This window comes from Oncorhynchus clarkii, chromosome 26, assembly GCF_045791955.1.
Source record: "Oncorhynchus clarkii lewisi isolate Uvic-CL-2024 chromosome 26, UVic_Ocla_1.0, whole genome shotgun sequence".
Lineage (NCBI taxonomy): Eukaryota > Metazoa > Chordata > Actinopteri > Salmoniformes > Salmonidae > Oncorhynchus > Oncorhynchus clarkii.
The window spans coordinates 28,530,325-28,555,539 of record NC_092172.1 but is presented as its reverse complement, the minus strand read 5'-3'; the positions used below and the strand labels follow the sequence as shown (position 1 = coordinate 28,555,539).

The 25,215-nt window shown below is 43.6% G+C and overlaps 1 protein-coding gene across 1 annotated transcript in view; it reads left to right on the top strand.

Annotated features, from left to right (window-relative positions):
* Positions 1-24,960, top strand: part of LOC139384541 (sodium-dependent noradrenaline transporter-like) — an 83,701-nt gene extending 58,741 nt beyond the window's left edge. Inside the window, exons 5-14 of the mRNA XM_071129377.1 lie at positions 3,561-3,695; positions 4,443-4,546; positions 10,656-10,780; positions 12,252-12,364; positions 13,610-13,738; positions 14,061-14,160; positions 15,785-15,885; positions 21,261-21,428; positions 23,652-23,726; positions 24,102-24,960. Of these exons, the coding sequence (XP_070985478.1) occupies positions 3,561-3,695; positions 4,443-4,546; positions 10,656-10,780; positions 12,252-12,364; positions 13,610-13,738; positions 14,061-14,160; positions 15,785-15,885; positions 21,261-21,428; positions 23,652-23,726; positions 24,102-24,125 (1,074 nt within the window). The 3' untranslated portion in view covers positions 24,126-24,960. The remainder of the gene's footprint in view (positions 1-3,560; positions 3,696-4,442; positions 4,547-10,655; positions 10,781-12,251; positions 12,365-13,609; positions 13,739-14,060; positions 14,161-15,784; positions 15,886-21,260; positions 21,429-23,651; positions 23,727-24,101) is intronic.
* The last annotated feature ends 255 nt before the right edge of the window (positions 24,961-25,215 follow it).

Genomic DNA, 25,215 nt, shown 5'->3' with positions numbered 1-25,215 from the left:
AGGTGGTGTATTGAACACTACTGTTGTCATGTATCTAATGTTCTGTGTTGTGTTGTGTCCAGGTGGTGTATTGAACACTACTGTTGTCATGTATCTAATGTTCTGTGTTGTTGTGGTGTGTCCAGGTGGTGTATTGAACACTACTGTTGTCATGTATCTAATGTTCTGTGTTGTGTTGTTGTGTTGTGTCCAGGTGGTGTATTGAACACTACTGTTGTCATGTAGCTAATGTTCTGTGTTGTGTTGTGTCCAGGTGGTGAATTGAACACTACTGTTGTCATGTAGCTAATGTTCTGTGTTGTGTTGTTGTGTTGTGTCCAGGTGATGTATTGAACACTACTGTTGTCATGTATCTAATGTTCTGTGTTGTGTTGTTGTGTCCAGGTGGTGTATTGAACACTACTGTTGTCATGTATCTAATGTTCTGTGTTGTTGTGTCCAGGTGGTGTATTGAACACTACTGTTGTCACGTAGCTAATGTTCTGTGTTGTGTTGTGTCCAGGTGGTGTATTGAACACTACTGTTGTCATGTATCTAATGTTCTGTGTTGTTGTCTTGTGTCCAGGTGGTGTATTGAACACTACTGTTGTCATGTAGCTAATGTTCTATGTTATGTTGTTGTGTTGTGTCCAGGTGGTGTATTGAACACTACTGTTGTCATGTATCTAATGTTCTGTGTTGTGTTGTTGTGTTGTGTCCAGGTGGTGTATTGAACACTACGGGTGTCATGTAGCTAATGTTCTGTGTTGTGTTGTGTCCAGTTGGTGTATTGAACACTACTGTTGTCATGTATCTAATGTTCTGTGTTGTTGTGTCCAGGTGGTGTATTGAACACTACTGTTGTCACGTAGCTAATGTTCTGTGTTGTGTTGTGTCCAGGTGGTGTATTGAACACTACTGTTGTCATGTATCTAATGTTCTGTGTTGTGTTGTTGTGTTGTGTCCAGGTGGTGTATTGTACACTACTGTTGTCATGTATCTAATGTTCTGTGCTGTGTTGTTGTGTTGTGTCCAGGTGGTGTATTGAACACTACTGTTGTCATGTAGCTAATGTTCTGTGTTGTGTTGTGTCCAGGTGGTGTATTGAACACTACTGTTGTCATGTATCTAATGTTCTGTGTTGTGTTGTTGTGTTGTGTCCAGGTGGTGTATTGAACACTACTGTTGTCATGTAGCTAATGTTCTGTGTTGTTGTGTTGTGTCCAGGTGTTGTATTGAACACTACTGTTGTCATGTATCTAATGTTCTGTGTTGTTGTGTTGTGTCCAGGTGGTGTATTGAACACTACTGTTGTCATGTATCTAATGTTCTGTGTTGTGTTGTTGTGTTGTGTCCAGGTGGTGTATTGAACACTACTGTTGTCATGTATCTAATGTTCTGTGTTGTGTTGTTGTGTTGTGTCCAGGTGGTGTATTGAACACTACTGTTGTCATGTAGCTAATGTTCTGTGTTGTGTTGTGTCCAGGTGGTGTATTGAACACTACTGTTGTCATGTATCTAATGTTCTGTGTTGTGTTGTTGTGTCCAGGTGGTGTATTGAACACTACTGTTGTCATGTAGCTAATGTTCTGTGTTGTGTTGTTGTGTCCAGGTGGTGTATTGAACACTACTGTTGTCATGTAGCTAATGTTCTGTGTTGTGTTGTTGTGTTGTGTCCAGGTGGTGTATTGAACACTACTGTTGTCATGTAGCTAATGTTCTGTGTTGTGTTGTGTCCAGGTGGTGTATTGAACACTACTGTTGTCATGTAGCTAATATTCTGTGTTGCTGTGTTGTGTCCAGGTGGTGTATTGAACACTACTGTTGTCATATAGCTAATGTTCTGTGTTGAGTTGTGTCCAGGTGGTGTATTGAACACTACTGTTGTCATGTAGCTAATGTTCTGTGTTGTTGTGTCCAGGTGGTGTATTGAACACTACTGTTGTCACGTAGCTAATGTTCTGTGTTGTGTTGTGTCCAGGTGGTGTATTGAACACTACTGTTGTCATGTATCTAATGTTCTGTGTTGTTGTGTCCAGGTGGTGTATTGAACACCACTGTTGTCACGTATCTAATGTTCTGTGTTGTGTTGTTGTGTTGTGTCCAGGTGGTGTATTGAACACTACTGTTGTCATGTATCTAATGTTCTGTGTTGTGTTGTTGTGTTGTGTCCAGGTGGTGTATTGTACACTACTGTTGTCATGTATCTAATGTTCTGTGTTGTGTTGTTGTGTTGTGTCCAGGTGGTGTATTGAACACTACTGTTGTCATGTAGCTAATGTTCTGTGTTGTGTTGTGTCCAGGTGGTGTATTGAACACTACTGTTGTCATGTAGCTAATGTTCTGTGTGTTGTTGTGTCCAGGTGGTGTATTGAACACTACTGTTGTCATCTAGCTAATGTTCTGTGTTGTGTTGTTGTGTCCAGGTGGTGTATTGAACACTACTGTTGTCATGTATCTAATGTTCTGTGTTGTTGTGTTGTGTCCAGGTGATGTATTGAACACTACTGTTGTCATGTATCTAATGTTCTGTGTTGTTGTGTTGTGTCCAGGTGGTGTATTGAACACTACTGTTGTCATGTATCTAATGTTCTGTGTTGTGTTGTGTCCAGGTGGTGTATTGAACACTACTGTTGTCATGTATCTAATGTTCTGTGTTGTTGTGTTGTGTTGTGTCCAGGTGGTGTATTGAACACTACTGTTGTCATGTATCTAATGTTCTGTGTTGTGTTGTTGTGTTGTGTCCAGGTGGTGTATTGAACACTACTGTTGTCATGTATCTAATGTTCTGTGTTGTGTTGTTGTGTTGTGTCCAGGTGGTGTATTGAACACTACTGTTGTCATGTATCTAATGTTCTGTGTTGTTGTGTTGTGTCCAGGTGGTGTATTGAACACTACTGTTGTCATGTATCTAATGTTCTGTGTTGTGTTGTTGTGTTGTGTCCAGGTGGTGTATTGAACACAACTGTTGTCATGTAGCTAATGTTCTGTGTTGTGTTGTGTCCAGGTGGTGTATTGAACACTACTGTTGTCATGTAGCTAATATTCTGTGTTGCTGTGTTGTGTCCAGGTGGTGTATTGAACACTACTGTTGTCATATAGCTAATGTTCTGTGTTGAGTTGTGTCCAGGTGGTGTATTGAACACTACTGTTGTCATGTAGCTAATGTTCTGTGTTGTGTTGTGTCCAGGTGGTGTATTGAACACTACGGTTGTCATGTATCTAATGTTCTGTGTTGTGTTGTGTCCAGGTGGTGTATTGAACACTACTGTTGTCATGTATCTAATGTTCTGTGTTGTGTTGTGTCCAGGTGGTGTATTGAACACTACTGTTGTCATGTAGCTAATGTTCTGTGTTGTGTTGTTGTGTTGTGTCTATATGATGTATTGAACACTACTGTTGTCATGTATCTAATGTTCTGTGTTGTGTTGTTGTGTCCAGGTGGTGTATTGAACACTACGGGTGTCATGTATCTAATGTTCTGTGTTTTGTTGTGTTGTGTTGTGTCCAGGTGGTGTATTGAACACTACGGTTGTCATGTATCTAATGTTCTGTGTTTTTTTGTGTTGTGTTGTGTCCAGGTGGTGTACATCACGGCCACCATGCCCTATGTGGTGCTGTTCGTCCTGCTGATCAGAGGCATCACTCTGCCAGGGGCTATGGACGGCATACGGGCCTACCTCCACATCGACTTTAAACAACTCAACGACCCCAAGGTCAGACAGGTCTTTAGAGTACAATACAGTGCGTTACTGAAATTAGGGATGCAATATTTCCAATTACTTAAAAAAAAACACAAGTTCCTGGAATCAAGAGAAAATTAACTAGAAATTCAGGATCCAACGAACAAGATTTCTTAAAACCTGGAAATTTTGGAAAATATACAAGAATTTGTAAACCCTTTTACTGAGAGACACAGCCTCAGAGTGCAGGACAGTGTTACTGCTAGAGCTCCCATAGTCACGTCCAATATGGAAATACATGTAATTAACTCATTTAGAAACCAAAACATGTGTTAGCTGTTTTTGTAAACAAAGTGGAGGGATACAAATATTGGATTAAAAAAACTGGGAGGTCGTGATTTTGCATAATATGCCATATTCAATATAGAACGCAGTAAATTAATGGTAAGGAGCTCTTTTTGAAAACATGGCCAAGGAATCATATCAGAGACGAGATTATTCAGAGCCAATAGTCAGTAGATAGTCAGTACTCAGGAGAGATTCTGTCAAATGTAGTGCTCTTCTCTGTATCGTATTGTAATGCCATAGGCTCTTTGAGGACAAATATTTATTCGCTTGATTGAAGAGATAGTAAAGTGTTGGAAAGGTGGGGGGATAGGGGAAGCGGGAGTCAAATGGCAGTGGGCCGGGGTCAGAGGCTGTCACCGCTGGATCACACAGGCCACGAGGACAAATCTTTGAGAGCAACACATAAAGTATCTTTCTATGTTCCTGCTGTAGGTGTGGATTGATGCTGCTACCCAGATCTTCTACTCATTGGGAGCTGGCTTTGGAGTGCTCATTGCATTTGCCAGCTACAATAAATTTGACAACAACTGTTACAGGTAAGACGTATCACTGTGTTGATATCACCGTGCTGTCCTCAGTGCTTCTCTATCATGACCTTACAAGGCTTACATGACCTCCTATAACCCGTAACCAGGCAACGAGATAGAACAGATCCTGTGCTTAGTTTAGTTCTCTTTAGGTTTGTCTTTCCTGTTTTAACTGGACAGAAAGGTGATGTGTATCAGGCCAGTGGATCTTCTGGCTTGGAGCTAACAGGATAAGTGCAGGCCATGCTAGGCCAGATGATGGCTATAGCCATAGGCAGTGTTACCTTCCCTGCCATTCTGTCGTCCTCTAAACCCCTCACAGAGAAGCAGACATTAGACTGTGGGGTCTGCTGATCCTTGTCATCACGAATAGGTTCCTGTGAAAGTAGAGAGGTGGGTGCCAGTATCAGACCCATTCTGCTTTAAAAAAAATGTGTGTAGATATATGGTCTCTTTTGTATTCCAGCTGTGTTTATGTATGTATAGGTCAGTAGGTGTCTCGCTGGCTGCAGTGGTAACAGTACAGTAATGTTTGTCCATGGACCATTGTCCACCCATTCTATAGACCAATTTCCCGGCAGCATCATGAAAAGTTGTATGCGCAGGTTCGCAAAATGGGCTTGTTTACATTGAAGTGAATATGACCACATCCAACTTCAGACGCAGCTCATGTATTCAGATGGTTATCATGTACAACATCCCAGATGTCATCAGAGGATTGATTACCTAGCAAACTAGCAAGCCAGCAAAGCAAGGTAAAATATCACAAATAGAGCTAGATAAAGAGAAGAATAATATACTTGTTGAACACAGCTAATTAGCTATAGCCATCAGTCATGTGCGTTTTTATGGTCATCACTCACTCACTGCTAAGTTTGTCAAGGTGTATAGCTATCTGCTCCAAATCGTTGTGAACTTCCCACCTAAGAAACATATGGTTCTCAGAACAGTATGTGCTAACTGGGTATCCTGCATCATTCACAGAACATTGTGGAAGGTTGTATGCAAAATTTCAATAGGACTGCGACGCTCTCACCAAGCTCTCGGAAACATATGGTTCTCAGAACTTTATGTGTTAGCTGGATAGTGTTATTGTAGTGTGACGCTGTACAGCCAATTGAATTTTCCACTCTTATAGATTACTTGTCCTGATCTAAACCTCCCCCCCCCCCAACACAGCTGAAGGCCTCATGTGTGCTCAGCTGGGCCATATTTGGGAGCTGAGAGGCTGAATGAGGACTTGTGAAAGTTGGCTGTTACATCCGTAGATATTCTCAAAGGACATCTGAGTGGCTAGCAGCTGGTTGTATTATTCTCCATATTGTACACAGATGGGACGGTTGAGGTCAGACTGTGGTCCATGTTCTCTCTGTCTGTCTGCTGACTGATCGTGGGTTGATGTCTGCTGACTGATCGTGGGTTGATGTCTGCTGACTGGTCGTGGGTTGTCTGCTGACTGATCGTGGGTTGATGTTTGCTAACTGATCGTGGGTTGATGTCTGCTGACTGATCGTGGGTTACTGTCCACAAACAGTCTTCAGGCTTTCACCTAGTTTGATTTCCAGGTGGGAGGGCCTCAAAGGCTCTCAAACAACATCCAGTCCCTCTGGCATCAAAAAGGTTCATTAAAACCAATACAAATTGTAACTCTTTAAAGGGGCAATCAGCAGTTGAAGCATCCATTTTTTGACATATTAATTAATGATATGCACTCATTGATTCTTGAAGAATATAACTTATAAATGCCTCATGAGCTTAGTTCAACTGTCGTACCCCATCAGAAGCCAGAAGGAGGCTAGTATCAGCTACATTTATGCCTTTACTAGACTATGGGGATATTGTATATATGAATGCTTCCGCTCAGTGTTTGAGATCAATTGACACCCTTTACCATGGCACTTTGAGATTTATTTTAAACTGCAAAACCCTTACGCACCACTGCACTTTGTATATCAGGGTTGGCTCTAGTCACTGGTAGGCTCAGTCACTGGTATACTTTTATTTACAAAGCCATTTTGGGTTTACTACCTTTTTATTTGTGCATTTTTATTGTTCAGATATGTGGTGGGTACTCTCTTCGTTCGCTGGACTTTATCCTGCTAACTGTTCCAAATGTCCGAACTGAATTTGGTAAAAGGGCTTTTATGTACTCTGCGCCATCGTCTTGGAACGCCTTACAAAATACTTTTAAACTGGAAGAACTTTGGTATTGGTATTTTTAAATAAATGATGAATGACCTTGAGACTGATTCCCTGACCTGTCAATGTTTTTAATTTGCTGTTTTTGATTTTGTTATACTCTTGTGAATTCTATGGTTTTTACTAGATTACTTGTAGTTTTTCATGTTATTTGTCTGTAATTTTTGTAATGACTTGGTGCTGCCTATCTTGGTGAGGACACTCTTGAAAAAGAGATTTTAAATCTCAATGAGCCCTTCCTGGTTAAATAAAGGTTGAATAATGTATTTATTTTAAATTATCACGTTCCCGCACTGACTGACCGTGTGGAGGCTCATTAATTTAACGTTACTTTAGTCTACATGCTACACTAGTAAACTTTGAAATTATATAGCTGTCGGCTATATTAGCCATGACTTACCGTTCTTTCTGCAGCTTCAAATGTCGAACAAAGTTGGAAATTGTTGTGCCTCCGTCTGTAATTTTCTTCCTACATGTTTTGCAAGTTGCAATCCGTTTTTTGTTGATACAGCGTCGTCTTTATATCCGAAAATAATAATTTTGAGTATCATCTTTCCAAGGGCTCCTCTGCACTGCCACGCACAACCTTTTCTCAGTTGGCACAAAGTGCTGCACACTTTTAATAGCATAATATGTTATATTTGGGCTTGTGGAGGATATCAAATCAGGTCGAGTCAAAAGGCTCAAGTCCTCCCGGGTGGCGCAGTGGCCTAAGGCACTGCATCGCAGTGCTAGCTGTGCCACCAGACACTCTGGGTTTGAGCCCAGGCTCTGTCGCAGCCGGCCGCGACCGGGAGGTCCATGGAGCGACGCAAAATTGGCCTAGCTTCGTCCGGGTTAGGGAGGGTTTGGCCGGTAGGGATATCCTTGTCTCATCGCGCACTAGCGACTCCTGTGGCGGACCGGGCGCAGTGCACACTGACCAGGTCGCTAGGTGCACTGTGTTTCCGCCGACACATTGGTGCGGCTGGCTTCCGGGTTGGATGCGCGCTGTGTTAAGAAGCAGTGTGGCTTGGTTGGGTTGTGTTTCGGAGGACGCATGGCTCTCGACCTTTGTCTCTCCCGAGCCCGTACGGGAGTTGTAGCGATGAGACAAGACAGTAACTACTAAACAATTGGATACTATGAAATTGGGGAGAAAAAGGTGGTAAAAATAATATAATAAAACAAATACATTTTTCTTTTTAAAGGCTCAAGTCCAAGTCAAGTCACATTGGTGTTAATGTCAAAGTTGAGTTGCAAGTCATCATATTTGTGACTCCACAACTCTGCTGCAGGGTTCCTCGGACTCAACGAGCCTTCAACAGAAGCCGGACCATGTAAGGCGGGCGGCCATCCACAAGTCGAGGGTGCAGAGGAGCAGGTGTCGGGGGAGACAATGGACTGGTCATAACCAGCTTGAGACAGGAGACATGAAAGGACGGACTGACTCTCATGGACCTGGGAAGTTGGAGATGATAGGTGACCGGGTTGATGTGACCTCAGGATATTGAATGGTCCTATGTAGCATGGAGCGAGCTTCCACGAGTCCAACTTTAAGGGAAGATCACAGGTGGACAGCCACACCCGTTATACCGGTCGAAGGAGTCAAAGAGGTCTTCAGTGCCGGTTTTCCTGATGTTGGTGTAAGACATAGGAGTGGAGCAAGGAGGATCACGCTCTGATCCAGATGCGATGACATCGTCGCTGATGGCACCTCCGCTTCGGCCTCTTGTTCAGGAAATAGGGGACGGCGAACCCGAACTGACACTCAAATGGCGAGTTCAGCAGTGTGTTATGAGCATACTCTGCCCAGACGAGGAACTTGCTCCAGTTGCTGGTTGGCCCGCTCAGTTTGCCCATAAGACTGAGGGTGAACCCCGATGAGAGACTCGGGGAACAGAAGGCCTTACAACGGGGAACAGAAGGCCTTACAATAACATACGACAAACTGAGTTCCACGATCTAGACAGTGTTCGGGGGATCTCCGTGTATTCGAAATACATGGATAATCACGAGATCAGCGGTCTCCTTCACTGAAAGCATCTTGGGTAAGGCAATGAAATGGACTGCCTTGGAGAACCGATAGACCCCCACCAGGATAGTGGTAAGCCCTTGAATTGGAGTTAACCCTGTGATAAAATCTACAGACAGATGAGACTTGGGCCGGCTGGGGATGGGTAGAGGTTGGAGAAACCCGGCCGGTCGCTGACGTGAAGACTTGCTTTGGGCACAGATGGAACAGGCTGCAACAAAGGATCTCACATCCTCCATTATGTTGGGCCACCAGAATTTCCGCCTCAGAAACGCCAGTGTCCGATTAACCCTTTGATGCCCAGTTCATTTAGAGGAGAGTCCCCATTGCAGTACTTGGGACCCGGGTTGATTGCCGGGCTCAGGTTCTTGGGTCTGGGCTTGTCGGACTGTGGTCTCAATACTCCATATCACAGGGGCCACAATGCGTGAGCTGGGGATGATGGGCTCGGGATCCCTCAACTCATTGGAGACATCATGTTGGAGCGACAGGGCATCTGCCTTCTGATTCTTGGATCCCGGGTTATAGGCTAGTGTAAAATCAAACCTGTTAAAAAACTGGCGAGTGTTCAACCTCTTGGCTTCTTGAATGGAGACCAAGTTCTTATGGTCCGTCCAGATCATGAAAGGATGAGGTGCCCTCTCCAACCAGTGTCTCCACCCCTCCACCAGCTGGGGATGTAGAGGGGCGATTGAAACCTGCCTCCAGCAACTCCCTGATGTAATTGTCCATGACTGCTGCTTCAGGGGTTGAGAAGGAATACAGACGACCCCAGGGAGCCTTCATGCATGCGCCTGTCACGGTCCTGTGGGCTCAGACGTGTGCGACCCAGCTGCATGGGATCCTCCATGCTAGGCCCGGTGGCCTTGGGGTGCTCAGGAAACCAGAATGCTGGAGTGGTGTCAAAAGGGTGCTGTCTCCCCCGTTCCCGGTTGTCAAGCCTGATTGCCAGCGTTTTCAGGGACTCGAGGTCCTCTCCCAGTTCCTGAGCAGGCAGTTCATCTTTGATGGAGTTAGACAGACCCTGATGGAAAGCGGTAACCAGTGCCTTCGTATTCCACCAACTCTCGGCGGCGAGGATGCGGATCTCAATGGCCCCTTGGCGGAGGTTGAACAGTCGGCTGGCCACTTCTCATCCAGCAGACTGGGTGGTTGAAGATTCATCGCAGCTTGGCAGTGAAGGCTACTACGGATCTGCAAGAGGGTGGCTGCTGTTCCCACACCGCCATTGCCCACGCCAGGGCCTTTCCCGAGAGTAGAGTGATGATGTAGGTGATCATGGCCCGATCGGTGTGGAACAAGGAGGACTATAGTCCGAACACCAGAGTACACTGAGTGAGAAACCCCTTGCATCCTCCCGGGTGACCATCATACCGCTCAGGGGCTTGGGTTCCCGGTGCAGGTTCCCTGGAGGAACCACGACGACGTCTGTAGCACTGGCCGATGAGACCTGTGCATTGGATCCTCCTGGGTTCGGGGCGTGCCATGGTTGGAGGGACTCGGCAAGTACCAGAAGGTTCCCGGAGATTTGGGAGAGCTGTTCTTGCTGCCTTCCTAACAGTGCTCCTTGGTGGGCTACCACATTCCGGATCTGGGAGATCTCTGTTGGGTCCATGTTGGCAGAAGCTTGCTGTGATGTGGTGAGGTTGGACCCAGGGCTTGGTGGTGGGGTGGGGGGTTACGGCCCCTTCGTTCTTCTGTCTTCTAATACCTTGACAAGACCCTCAAGACAAGACCCAAGATATGGTTCCAATAAAAATGTTGGTTTAGATTGACTATGGTTCAAGGAAACAACAGGAAGTCCAATAGTCAAAGTGTTAATATTGTTCTAAAACCTGTCCTGGTACTATCATGATAGCTTTATTTTTCTAAACATGTTTTATGTGTGTGTTCTCTTCCCAACAGGGATGCTATCCTGACCAGTACAGTGAACTGTGTCACCAGCTTCTTTTCAGGTTTCGCCATCTTCTCTGTGCTCGGCTATATGGCCTACAAACACGGAGTCAGGATTGAGGATGTGGCCACCGAAGGTGAAAGGAACCCTACTAGATATACACACAGACACACACAAACACACAAACACACACACACACACACACACACACACACACACACACACACACACACACACACACACACACACACACACACAGGCAAGAACACGAACACACACACAGTAAGTGGTGCGGAGGATGACATACATAACACACCAAGACCACACACTCCAACAACACACCCAACTTCATTTAGACCCAGATTGATGACCAAACTGTCCACAGCAGAGATACCTCATAAAACACAAAGAAAAAGACAGGAAGATAGACATGCCTTATTAGGAAACATACAGTATGAGGCTATATTGCAGGCTGTCCACAGTATTCTCTTTTCCCTGGCCTGCCCACAGAGTGCTGTGTTTGTATGGTGGATCCACCCAGGCTATGACTCAGCTAGGACAGACTCAACACATGAACAGTCCCTGTCTGACCCTGAGTAGAGCGAGGGGAGTCACCCCTCGCGAAGGGGAGTGCTCTAGGGGAGGACAGGATTTTGACAACACCCAGCAGTCAGTCATCTACACACCATTTAGAGAGTTTCAAACCCAGTCAAAACATCTATAAATTCATCATGGAACTAAACATTCCTCAAGCTTCCTGTTACTGCTCACTAAATCAAACAACTTAAAGGAAAGATTCACCCATTTTGAATGTTATACCGTTTTTGTTAATCTATAAGCAATTTCATGTTTTCATGTGTATCTGAGCTACTGCCATTCAAGCAGGCAGAAATACAGCCGGTATGACAAGTGATGCAAAAGTCGTCATACCGGCTGTATTTCTGCCTGCCTGTACCGCAATAGCTCAGATACACATGAAAACATGAAATGATCTCAGGAATCGATCGAACATCGCTCAGTGATGCACAAAAATTATATAACATTCAAAATGGGTGAATCATCCCTTTTAAGAATGAGCAGCAACGTGAAACGCTTTTAATATAATTGATTGCAACAGTAGCTGAGAGGCTCTGGGGTTCAGATGGAATTCAAATACCAGAGAACATTTCAAACTGTTTTTTTTAAGGCAAACAGTTTCCAAAGTCACATAAATACTGGCCTGCTGTGGAGAGGGGTTGGCAGACATACAAAAAGAATGGGATCTGTTAAAAATCTGCTTCGCTTTCCAGTTCTTCTGTTTTCTAATTTCCACTGTCTCTAGCTGTCTGTCATTTCTTTGTCATCTTGTGTCCTCACTTCTGTCTTTCTCCATCCGCTCCTCCTTCTTTCACTTTCCTTACCATTGTTAAATCATCTCTTATATCCTCTAAAACGACCTTGTGAACAGGGTCAAGCTCAGGACAAGGAAGTTATATATCAACATCCCACCCAACAATTTACTGTTTTATTTCAGCATCCCACCAAACAAGGCACCTATTTCTAGACTGATGGTAGTCAGTTGGCTCTGGTATGTCCTATCACAAGTGTCTCTATCTGTGTGAGTGCAGGTGCAGGACTGGTGTTCATCATCTATCCTGAGGCCATCTCCACCCTGCCTGGATCTACCTTCTGGGCCATAGTATTCTTCATCATGCTGCTGACTCTGGGCATCGACAGCTCTGTGAGTTACTGGCCCTCCTCAGGTTTGAATGACTGCATGCTATGTCCCACCACAAGGTACATATGGCTACTGACCTTTTGGTTCTATCTTATGGTGGGTTTATCTGATCTATCTAGTGGATTTATAGTATGTGAAGATTAGAATACTATATAATCTCCTCCACTCTATCTATATCTGTCTCTCTGTCTCTTCTCTCTCTCTCCCTGTCTCTCTCTATCTGCCCCTCTCTCTGTCTCTGTCTCTCTCTCTGTCTTGCTCTATCTCTCTCTCTCTGTCTGTTTGTCTCTCTCTCTGTCTGTCTCTCTCTCTCTGTCTCTGACTCGCTCTCTGTCTCTCTCTCTCTTCTCTCTCCCTGTCTTGCTCTCTCTCTATCTGCCCCTCTCTCTGTCTGTCTCTCTCTCTGTCTTGCTCTATCTCTCTCTGTCTCTGTCTGTCTCTCTCTGTCTCTGTCTGTCTCTCTCTCTCTCTGTCTCTGACTCTCTCTGTCTCTGACTCACTCTCTGTCTCTGTCTCTCTCTTTCTCTCTTCTCTTTCTCTGTCTCTGACTCTCTCTCTGTCTCTGACTCGCTCTCTGTCTCTCTGTCTCTCTCTCTCTCTTCTCTCTCCCTGTCTTGCTCTCTCTCTATCTGCCCCTCTCTCTGTCTCTTTCTCTCTCTGTCCCTCTCTGTCTCTCTCTTTCTCTGTCTCTCTCTGTCCCCCTCGCTGTCCCTCGCTCTGTCTCTCTCTCTGCATTATTCTACTTTCCCATGGTTGCAGTGGGTGCTCTAGGTATTGTCTAGACTAGCAGCAGTGTGGGAAAGCAGTTGTTTTGACTGTTACCCACTAACCATGAAGCATGAGGTGGAAAATCACATGCACCGCAACCTGAAACACAGGAAAACTTTGTTCACAGAGAATTACATTTTTCCTCATTCAATTTCTTAGTTACACAAGGTGATCATTTACTGTAAATGAAGAGATAAAGGTAATTCCACAGCAGGGGAACATTTTATTTTACATTAGTAGTCATGCCCAATGTAGCACTGCACTAAGAAAGCTAGGTCTGATCGTTTACATTCTAGGCCAAAGGTATTCTGTTTGGGTGCGAAGACTGTGTTATTCTGTTACATTGCTGCTGTAGGCACTACGGTGTATGTGTTTGTGCCACTGAATCATCCTCTGTCTGTCTGTCTGTCTGTCTGTCTGTCTGTCTGTCTGTCTGTCTCTCTCTCTGTCTCTCTGTCTCTCTGTCTCTCTGTCTTCTAGATGGGCGGTATGGAGGCAGTCATCACAGGACTGTCAGACGACTTCAAGATCCTGAAGAGGAACAGAAAGCTGTTCACCTTCGCCACGGCATTCGGAACCTTCCTTGTCGCGCTCTTCTGCATCACTAATGTGAGGTCACTTCCTGTTCCTCTGAGTCACATATGATTTCCATAGTTGTCATATGATTGCATAAATCAAACCAAAGAGACACAAGATAGAGTGTGCCTCTGTGATTTAGGTGGATCAGTCACAGGAAAGACAGAAAAGGGAAACCCCTGTCCAACCTTGTGAAGTGTTGTTATTGACTGACTGGATAAGCTCTGTGCTTCATGCTTATCCTTGTCAGCTCACAGTAGTTAACTGCAGCCAGGTTGCCCTCAGTAACATCTGCAACAACCTTTTGTCATTGTGTCTCTGTATCTGTCTCTCTCTCTCTCTCTCTGTCTGTCAGGGAGGTATATATGTGCTGACTTTGTTGGATAACTACGCGGCGGGGACCTCCATCTTGTTTGGGGTGCTGATTGAGGCCATTGGGGTGTCCTGGTTCTACGGTATGTATAATCGGTCCCCCTTAGCCTAGTGCAGAGGCACATACTAATTCTGACTTCTTACTGTGGTGAACCTGCTTATCTACTGTACCTTTCCTCATCCTCTTCTGTTGTTCATTAGAGCCCAGCCCTTTGTTCTGTCCATCCCTCCATCACCCCACCCTCCATCACCCCACCCTCCATCACCCCCTGCCCACAGTTGCCTCTCCTGGCCTGCCCTCTCCTCTGCTGGGCTTTCTCAACCTCCCTAACTCCCTGGCATCTTCACTACCCAGGCCCTGCAGCTACACCTGACATTTACTGGCAGTGCAGAGACACCGTGGTTCCCTTCCTTAGACCTCCACTGTTAACCCCCTTTCTCCATCTCTCCCAGTACTCCTCTTTCCATTTCTCCATACACTCCCTCCCTCCTCTTATCTTCTAGACTGCCTCTCTTCACTAATAGATCTCCATCTCTCCCAGTACTCCTCTTTCCATTTCTCCATACACTCCCTCCCTCCTCTTACCTTCTAGACTGCCTCTCTTCACTAATAGATCTCCATCTCTCCCAGTACTCCTCTTTCCATTTCTCCATACACTCCCTCCCTCCTCTTATCTTCTAGACTGCCTTTCTTCACTAATAGATCTCCATCTCTCCCAGTACTCCTCTTTCCATTTCTCCATACACTCCCTCCCTCCTCTAATCTTCTAGACTGCCTCTCTTCACTAATAGATCTCCATCTCCCTGCGTGAGGGAGAGTAGTGAATGATTATATGGTGTGTGAACAGTCGTATGCAGTCTGTTTAGTGTTTTATGTATTGCACAGAGATAATACTGTACGTCGACAAGATGACTTGTGCTTTATCTATAAACTACAGCCCATCAATGTACACCATGATTTATAGTCAGCATTAACTGTTGAAACTGAACCTCATGAGGAGGTGAGACAGACAGAGCACGCCAGATGCTGAGCTGTTCGAGGGAGGAGATAAAAGGAGAGGGTCTTCTTGTAGATGTTAACAGGCCTGGGCTGCCCTGATAAAGAAACATTATGCCCAAGCTATAGAAACATCATGGTTGTGTACCACATTCCCTATATAGTGTACTACTTTTGGTCAAAAGTGCCGTTTGGGACACAGTCCATCTCCCTATAGGCAGACTTAACCCTGTGTGAAATTATAATATAACATAATTGGAAGGCTCAGTGACTTTTATGAAACAGATATCATTGAGCTGCATTTTTACTGCTGTGTGAACTCATAATTATACAAGAAATTGGAGTTGTGTGCCATGAAGCTCTTTCTCGGCCAATGCTCCACCTCTTATGTATGGAAATTGATGAGAGGAGCGTTAGTTCTCCTGTGAACTTGAGACATCAGAAGCAAAGCTGAGTGTGGGTGCAAATAGTATTTGTTTTCTTTCAAGTACGTTGAGTGTTTGATTCAACCTTCCCATAGTGCCAGATGGGCAGGGTTTATACTTTCGGGACTATTGGTTGTATTGCACCGGGCAAGCTCAATCAAGCTCAGCTTCAGTATTTGTAAGGAAACAAGTACTATTTGAACCCAGGTCTGCCGTGGGTTTATGGGTCTGGTTCTGTGTGCGTGAGTTCAAGCCCTGATCTTCTGCCCTGTGTTTCCTCTCCAGGCGTGGACCGCTTCAGTGAGGATATCGAGCGCATGATGGGCTTCAAGCCAGGTCTCTACTGGAGGCTGTGCTGGAAGTTTGTCAGCCCCACCTTCCTACTGGTGAGACCCCTGGGGGGCAAGAAAGGGCTGGTTGGTGGACTGGGGTGGGGTGGAAGCCTTTGGCATGGTGCTGGGAGTAGGGATGGGAAGGCAAAGTACCTGACACAAGCCTAAGGTATTAAACATACTGTAGGAATCATGATCTATGGTATGTCATTGTGTTTGAAGGAGGAAATGAGGAAATTCACAACAGAGGTTTCTTAATTGTTACTGGCTGCTATATACTGTACTATAGTCTTTTTAAACTCCTATTATGTGCCAGCAATTTGTAATTTGCCACAGGAAATATGTTTTCTTGTTGTGTTTTTATAAAGGTTGTTCGCCTCCATGTTAGAACTACTGTATCTCCAAGAATAGATTAGCATCACATTAACTCTGCATGAAAATGGATTAAACTACAATATAACTATGTTTGAACATCTTGGTCATACCCAGCCAACCCTGCACGGCCAGAAGAGGACTGCCCCCCCCCCCCCCCCCTCAGAACCTGGTTCCTCTGTAGGTTTCTTCCTAGGTTCCTGCCTTTCTAGGGAGTTGTTCTTAGCCACAGTGCTTCTGCGTCTGCATTGCTTGCTGTTTGGGGTTTTAGTCTGAGTTTCTGTATAGCACTTTGTGACATTGGCTGATGTAAAAAGGGCTTTATAAATACATTTGATTGATTGATTGAACTACAACTTACTGAACATATTGATTTACAGAGTGTTTAGTGCACTAGGAGTTAGTTAAGGATGTTGTCGTGTCTTTGGCATCATTAAAGTGAAGACTTATTTTATCAAATCAATTCTCTGTAATTATAATTACATGATGAAACTAATCATGTAAATGTAATTACCTAGGAAGTTGGGGCACCAAGGAAAATCTTCAGATTACAAAGTTATAATTTTCCTAATATAACTTTTCAGATATTTTAATATCTGATCAATTAGTCTTTTAATGAATGAATTATTCTTTACCTCACGTTAGTCTCATTCCAAACAAACCCAGATTTTACTATGAATCATCCATACATCAATTGTCTTAATCATTTATTTACTAACTAACTAAATAATCACAGAAATGCATAACAAACAAACAAAGTAGATATGGTTACAAGGAAATGATAGGATAGGATGTGCCCTAGTGGGCTAAACCGGTATGGTGGCTTGGTAGACAAAGGGACTGAGAAGGGCGCAAAATAAAAATACACTACACAGTTGATAATTATAATACTTGAAATGTTAATCCTTTGCACATGAACACTCACTCATTCGGAAATAATTGCAATCAATATATATATTTACGCTCAGTGTGTCATCGTGATCTCTGTTGGAATCGTCCTTTTCTGTTGGAAAGTTTATGCGAGATTCTCTCTGCGTCCCTGGAGTCTGGTTAGAATGGTTACTTCAGAGTAACATTCAGAAATGTTCTTATCGGATAGATGTTTTGGCGGTTGTCAGTCTTCGCATTCAATGGTACATAATTCCTAGCTGCAGACTAGTAATTAGTATTGAATTATTCTGTCGGTATCGATAGTCTCAGAGTAACCACGTGGTATGGTTAAGAATTCAGCAACCGAGGAATGCATGGTCTCCACTCAAACCTTAGCCCTCTCGATAATCGAGGTACGCTTGGTCGAAAGTGGGCTTCTCTAGGTGGAGGTTTTATTCGGAACAGCAGAAAAGGCTGTCCAATGACGCCAGATCAATGTCTGTGCTCATGGGGCGGGTCAATGACTTAGTTAACTTTAAAGGGAATTGGATTCTCTTTCATTAAACAGTTTAAAATCGCATTACATAATTTCACAAATAGTTTATTCTTTACTCATTCATTTTATACAATAATTAGATGCAAGTCTCATAACGGAGACTCTTGTATAAACAGAGTTATGGTAATGTGGCTGTATTGTCTCTCAATGAGGTCACAAACTTTAAACAAAATGGACCGGTCGTAGCTGAATTCTCCACCGACCGTTTACACATTCTCCAAAACATGGATATTGTTCAGTTCTCAAGTTATGTGAGGTAGAAGGAGTTCATTTGTTCTACTGTGAACCTTTCTCTCTCTGTACTGCATGAGGGAGAGAGTCTCCTCCATGAATTTACGACCTGAGATAACAGAGCCTGGGTGTAGGGGGAAGAGAGAGGTGGTGAGAGAGAGAGAGAGAGAGAGAGAGAGAGAGAGACAGAGAGAGAGAGAGAGAGAGAGAGAGAGAGAGAGAGAGAGAGAGTTGGTGCTTGCTATATCCAAAGAGGGCCACGTCATGACAATGTGTAGGTCTCTATATTTTATAATATTAGAAATATGCTATGTCAATGAAGCACAGATACTGTATGGGTTTGTATAGATAGGGATTACCGAAAGCACATTATCTGTCTTGTTGGGAAATTATGTTATTCCCTTAATGCTTTTATATTGATTATGATCAGTCATAAGTCAATATTCTTCCTTCCATGTGGGAAGTGCATATGTTTTATATGGCAAATAGGAAATAAAAAGAGCAAAGGAAGATTGAAAGCCAGGAAAGGAGGTAGATTAGATTGTAAACCAATATATCAAATCAAATCAAATCAAATTTTATTTGTCACATACACATGGTTAGCAGATGTTAGTGCGAGTGTAGCGAAATGCTTGTGCTTCTAATTCCGACAATGCAGTAATAACCATCAAGTAATCTAGCTAACAATTCCAAAACTACTACCTTATAGACACAAGTGTAAGGGGATAAAGAATATGTACATAAAGATATATGAATGAGTGATGGTACAGAGCGGCATAGGCAAGATGCAGTAGATGGTATTGAGTGCAGTATATACATATGAGATGAGTATGTAAACAAAGTGGCATAGTTAAAGTGGCTAGTGATACATGTATTACATAAGGATGCAGTAGATGATATAGAGTACAGTATATACATATACATATGAGATAAGTAATGTAGGGAACATTATATTAGGTAGCATTGTTTAAAGTGGCTAGTGATATATTTTACATCATTTCCCATCAATTCCCATTATTAAAGTGGCTGGAGTTGAGTCAGTGTGTTGGCAGCAGCCACTCAATGTTAGTGGTGGCTGTTTAACAGTTTGATGGCCTTGAGATAGAAGCTGTTTTTCAGTCTCTCGGTCCCAGTTTTGATGCACCTGTACTGACCTCGCCTTCTGGATGATAGCGGGGTGAACAGGCAGTGGCTCGGGTGGTTGCTGTCCTTGATGATCTTTATGGCCTTCCTGTGACATCGGGTGGTGTAGGTGTCCTGGAGGGCAGGTAGTTTGCCCCCGGTGATGCGTTGTGCAGACCTCACTACCCTCTGGAGAGCCTTACGGTTGTGGGCGGAGCAGTTGCCATACCAGGCGGTGATACAGCCCGCCAGGATGCTCTCGATTGTGCATCTGTAGAAGTTTGTGAGTGCTTTTGGTGATAAGCCAAATTTCTTCAGCCTCCTGAGGTTGAAGAGGCGCTGCTGCGCCTTCTTCACGATGCTGTCTGTGTGGGTGGACCAATTCAGTTTGTCTGTGATGTGTACGCCGAGGAACTTAAAACTTACTACCCTCTCCACTACTGTTCCATCGATGTGGATAGGGGGGTGTTCCCTCTGCTGTTTCCTAAAGTCCACAATCATCTCCTTAGTTTTGTTGACGTTGAGTGTGAGGTTATTTTCCTGACACCACACTCCGAGGGCCCTCACCTCCTCCCTGAAGGCCGTCTCGTCGTTGTTGGTAATCAAGCCTACCACTGTTGTGTCGTCCGCAAACTTGATGATTGAGTTGGAGGCGTGCGTGGCCACGCAGTCGTGGGTGAACAGGGAGTACGAGGGCTCAGAACGCACCCTTGTGGGGCCCCAGTGTTGAGGATCAGCGGGGTGGAGATGTTGTTGCCTACCCTCACCACCTGGGGGCGGCCCGTCAGGAAGTCCAGTACCCAGTTGCACAGGGCGGGGTCGAGACCCAGGGTCTCGAGCTTGATGACGAGCTTGGAGGGCACTATGTTGTTAAATGCCGAGCTGTAGTCGATGAACAGCATTCTAACATAGGTATTCCTCTTGTCCATATCACCATGATCTTCAAACCTTATGTCTGAGGAGAGCTATCATTGTTTAGTTTTAATGTGTAGTGTATGCTACCATGGTTCTGCTAGCCTTACCTCCAGAAGCAAGGCAGAAACAGCAAAAATCAGGAAGATAGCACGCAACTTTGGCTGTTGCATAGATGGCATTTGTAGAAGAAGGACATAGAAGAATGTTGTTGGCCTTTGATATTCAGTTGTAGACGAGGAAGAGACACTTCCCTGACCTTCCAGTGTTGTATTATAACTACTAGTGATGTTTGCTGCTCTCTGGGGCAACAGTTACAAAGCTACAGAGCTACAGTTCAGTGGTGATGGGCCTCCAGTCTCTAGTCTACAGCAGCCTGGTGAACCAGAGTACTTACAGTGAAAGTCTATTACAGTATGTTCAAACCCCAGAGGGAGCGACCATGCCCTAGTCTGTTCTATTCAACTCAATTTCATCTCTGCAATGCTTTAATTTTTTTGTCAAAATGAACAATGGCGGAGTGGAGGAGGAGTATTCGTTATTTCTACAGAAGCTCTGTTTGATGTCTCGTTGGGAATATTATAACCACTGTTGTTTTTTCTCCTCTCCTTACTTTGTGGGGATTTGTTGTTCCTCCTGTCCTCTGTTGATATGGTGACCTAACTAACCATTCTGTTGTTCCTCCTGTCCTCTGTTTATATGGTGACTTAGCTAACCATTCTGTTGTTCCTCCTGTCCTCTGTTGATATGGTGACCTAACTAACCATTCTGTTGTTCCTCCTGTCCTCAGTTTATATGGTGACCTAGCTAACCATTCTGTTGTTCCTCCTGTCCTCTGTTTATATGGTGACCTAACTAACCATTCTGTTGTTTCTCCTGTCCTCAGTTTATATGGTGACCTAGCTAACCATTCTGTTGTTCCTCCTGTCCTCAGTTTATATGGTGACCTAGCTAACGGTTCGGTTGTTCCTCCTGTCCTCAGTTTATATGGTGACCTAGCTAACGGTTCTGTTGTTCCTCCTGTCCTCAGTTTATATGGTGACCTAGCTAACAGTTCTGTTGATTCTCCTGTCCTCTTTATATGGTGACCTAGCTAACCTTTCTGTTGTTCCTCCTGTCCTCAGTTTATATGGTGACCTAGCTAACGGTTCTGTTGTTTCTCCTGTCCTCAGTTTATATGGTGACCTAGCTAACAGTTCTGTTGATTCTCCTGTCCTCAGTTTATATGGTGACCTAGCTAACCGTTCTGTTGTTCCTCCTGTCCTCTGTTGATATGGTGACCTAGCTAACCGTTCTGTTGTTCCTCCTGTCCTCAGTTTATATGATGACCTAGCTATCCGTTCTGTTGTTTCTCTCCTCTCCCCAGGTCGTGGTGATAGCCAGCATTGTGACGTCCACGGGCCTTAGTTATGATGACTATGTCTTTCCTTCATGGTCCAATGTGATTGGCTGGGGCGTAGCTCTGTCCTCCATGATGTTTGTGCCCATCTACGCCATCTACAAGTTCCTCAGTATGCCAGGGACATTCAAACAGGTCAGTGGAAAAACAAATCCCTCTCATCTGCATAGTTGTTGTTTATATAATGTTAAGATAACCTTAGATCGATTTGATTTATTAGGATGCCCATTAGCCATTGCCAATGGCGACAGCTAGTCTTACTGGGGTCAGACATATAACGTAAAAGGCATGACAGACAAACGACTGTACAATTTACATACATTTAAAAACATTGTTGCTCGTATGCGATAATGTGACTAGAAAACGTTGTATACACCAGCAACTTTCCGGTCCATAGACACATCTTATATGGGCAGAAAGCTTCAATTCTTGTTAATCTAACTGCAGTGTCCAATTTACAGTAGCTATTACAGAAGAAAATGCCATTCTATTGTTTGAGGATAGTGCACAACAACAACAACACTGGTTTGAGACATTCACCTCTGAAGGTAAATCATGTACTTACATTCAGTAATCTTGCTCTGATTTGTCATCCTGAGGGTCCCAGAGATAAAATGTCACTCACCATCTGGATTCTGTCTTATGTAGCAACATTTGAATTTCTGTTTTTTTACATGGGATAAAAGTAGAGACTCAGAGCTACACAATTGTATATCATACACTGCATTTGAGGAAACAATGAGAAAGTAATTCTGCTTTGAAAGTTGATCAACTTGTAAACTCACTTTTGAGACAACCGTCTTTCAATGTTTTGGTACTACTATTGGAGAGCCCTTCTTTGTCTACACCCATTCAACATTGTTCACACCCTCTTAAGCCTTAGCCCCACCAATCTCTTTAAGGGTTGATCCGTGAAACTTTGCATACACACTGCTGCCATCTTTTGGAAACAATCTAAATTACACATATGCTACTATCTTAATGTATGGCCTTTCTCTTGCATTTTAAAGATTATGGAACAAAAAATAAATAGAATGTTTTCTTGTTTGAATGATCTTTTACCAGATCTAATGTGTTATATTCTCCTACATTCATTTCACATTTCCACAAAGTTCAAAGTGTTTCCTTTCAAATGGCTCCCAGGTGCCGCAGCGGTCTAAAGCACTGCATCTCAGTGCTAGAGGCGTGATTGGGAGTCCCAAAGGGCGGTGCACAATTGGCCCAGCATTGTCTGGGTTTGGCCGGGGTAGGCCATTATTGTAAATTTGTTCTTAATTAACTGACTTGCCCAGTTAAATAAAGGTAAAATAAATAGATACAAATAAAAAATAGTATTAAGAATATGCATATCCTTGCTTCAGGTTCTGAGCTACAGGCAGTTAGATTTGGGTATGTCATTTTAGGTGAAAAAGAGTACAATCCTTAAGAGGTTTTAACATGTAGTGTTAATGTTGGCAGGTACAGTATGTACTGTAGCTTGAAGTCATGTAGCTTGAAAGCTGTGGTAAATAGCAACCTCTTATCTGTATCCCAACGGTCAAAACTGGTTGAAATGCCATCCTTATAACCAGATTATCATGTCATTTCAACCAGGGTTGCCCCCCTGGGATAGTATGTGTTTATTTTATGCAAAGATAATCTTAGATCAATGGCAAGCATTTAGCTTGGAGTCTTCACGGCTTGACATTGAACTGATACATAAACTGACTTTTTCCTTTTCAATGGTTGATGGTTGATGATGTCAGTACTTTTGGGATGCTGGTTAGAGATCTTGAGGGTTCAAAGACTGAACAGTGTACAGTACAATCATAAAAACAACATTCCACAGCTTTGATTATCTTCCTTAGCAGTAAACAGTGTTACAGTACCTTGTGTTTTCTTACTCACTCCTCGTGGCATTTCCTTCTGATATCCTGGCAGTGTTTAGACTCCTTCCATGACTATCTCCCATGCTTTTCCTCCAGCTGAGATCACAGTTTATCATACTGTTATCACACCAAGTGCACTCAGTCAGATATGAGGATGGGGGCAATCTGGAAGAGACATCAGAGGTCATGCAGTACACACTACAGTACAGTGTACATCCAGTCCAGCCTGATCACATCAGAATCAGAACTCTGTTCGACGTATTTGAGCTGTCTCGAAGTTCCTAATCTATAGAGGAAATGGTGGATCTATAGAATAAACTGTGACCATAGATTAAAGCGCTAGTTTATTACAAGCTTCAGGATCATGCCTCTTGTGCTTGGGACAATGTGCATCTAAACTCTTTGGATTCTGTTTTTTTCAGTGTAAGACTGTGTTTATTGTAAGGTATGAGTTATGTAATATAATGTACTGTAATGGTTTATTTTCCAGAGGATCGCCTACTGCATCACACCAGAACACGAACATCATCTGGTGGCGGAGGGAGCTACCATCAGACAGTTCACGGTCAGTACAGATGTTGGATCTTCATTTGAGCCAGTGTGCTAGAGCAGGAAAATAATCCTGCAGCAACAGGACATTTGAATTATTATGTGTATTATAATGAATGGACATGTTTGTAGGGGTTGATATATTTTTCATTATGGCAAATTAAGTCTGACGTTTTTAAGGTTTTCCCGACGACTCAGGAATCCTCCTGCAGATCAGAGCTCGTGGATGATAGATACACTTTATGGTTACCAACACACGTTATTAATTCAGTTTGAATGACAATGTCCTTTAGATATTCATCTTACAGCAGTAGAGGTTTTTCCCAGTTGCCTTCTCCATCTTTTGAAACCTTACCGAAACAGATGTGAAAGTCAACCTTTTCTATTTCAGCTCAAGCACTGGTTGGCTATCTGACAACCTGATGTCACCCAACCTTCCCCACTACTCACAATTCCGGGGTGTTGGAGTCATTGTGTTTCGACGGCAGATGTTCCTGCTGCTGAGCCTCCTGCTACTGGAGGATGGACAGGGATAACGCCATGCTCCTTTCTGCCTCTCTGTGTTCTGTTGGTTCTGACCCAACCTGCGACCTGCCATCCCCTCTTTTCCACTCGGCCCCTCATCTCCCTCTCTCTCTCTGTCGAGTGACTACAGATTCTCTCATCAACCTCTGCCTACAGAGTCAACTCAGTATCCTCCATGTTTTTGCTTTTGAAGTATAATTTTATTGAAAACTTTTTACCATGTGACATCGTCATCGTCGTCATTTTTTAAACGTATATACAACTCATAAGATGGAGACATTCCATGCAGAGCATGTACAGGTGTTTTCTGTGTTCATGGACACAGTTATTGTTTTTCATATCATTTGTTTTTTTTACGATGACTGTTCTGTGTTCATTAGTTATACATGGGTTAGACACTTAAACCAAGTCAAAAAGTACCAAATGACCACTTCTGTCATCATGTATGCTCTAGGCAGGGGGAGACAAACATGACTCACATTGCTTTTTATCTTCTTGATTCTTTTCAAAGAGGACCCTCAAGCTTTTAGGTGAATGAGAAAGGGAAGACATCTAGTTTCATTGCCCTCTTTGTATGTCTGACTGAGTAGGTCCCCAGTCACTACTCTAGATAACAGCAGCTCAACTGTGTCAGTGCCTTATCAAGCTAGACACTTCAGAACCTGTCAATGTTTTCATTGGTCCATACAGAAAGGTAAATGTTTTCATTGGTCCATACAGAAAGGTTTTGCCCAACGACTCAGGAATCCTCCTGCAGATCAGAGCTTGTGGATGATAGATACACTTTATGGTTACCAACATGCGTTATTAATTCAGTTTGAATGACAATGTCCTTTAGATATTCATCTTACAGCAGTAGAGGTTTTTCCCAGTTGCCTTCTCCATCTTTTGAAACCTACCTGAAACAGATCTGAAGCTTTTGTCACCTGTCTCACAGAAAAGGGAACAATTTATGTTGAGACTCAGAAGTGTTTTGTCTT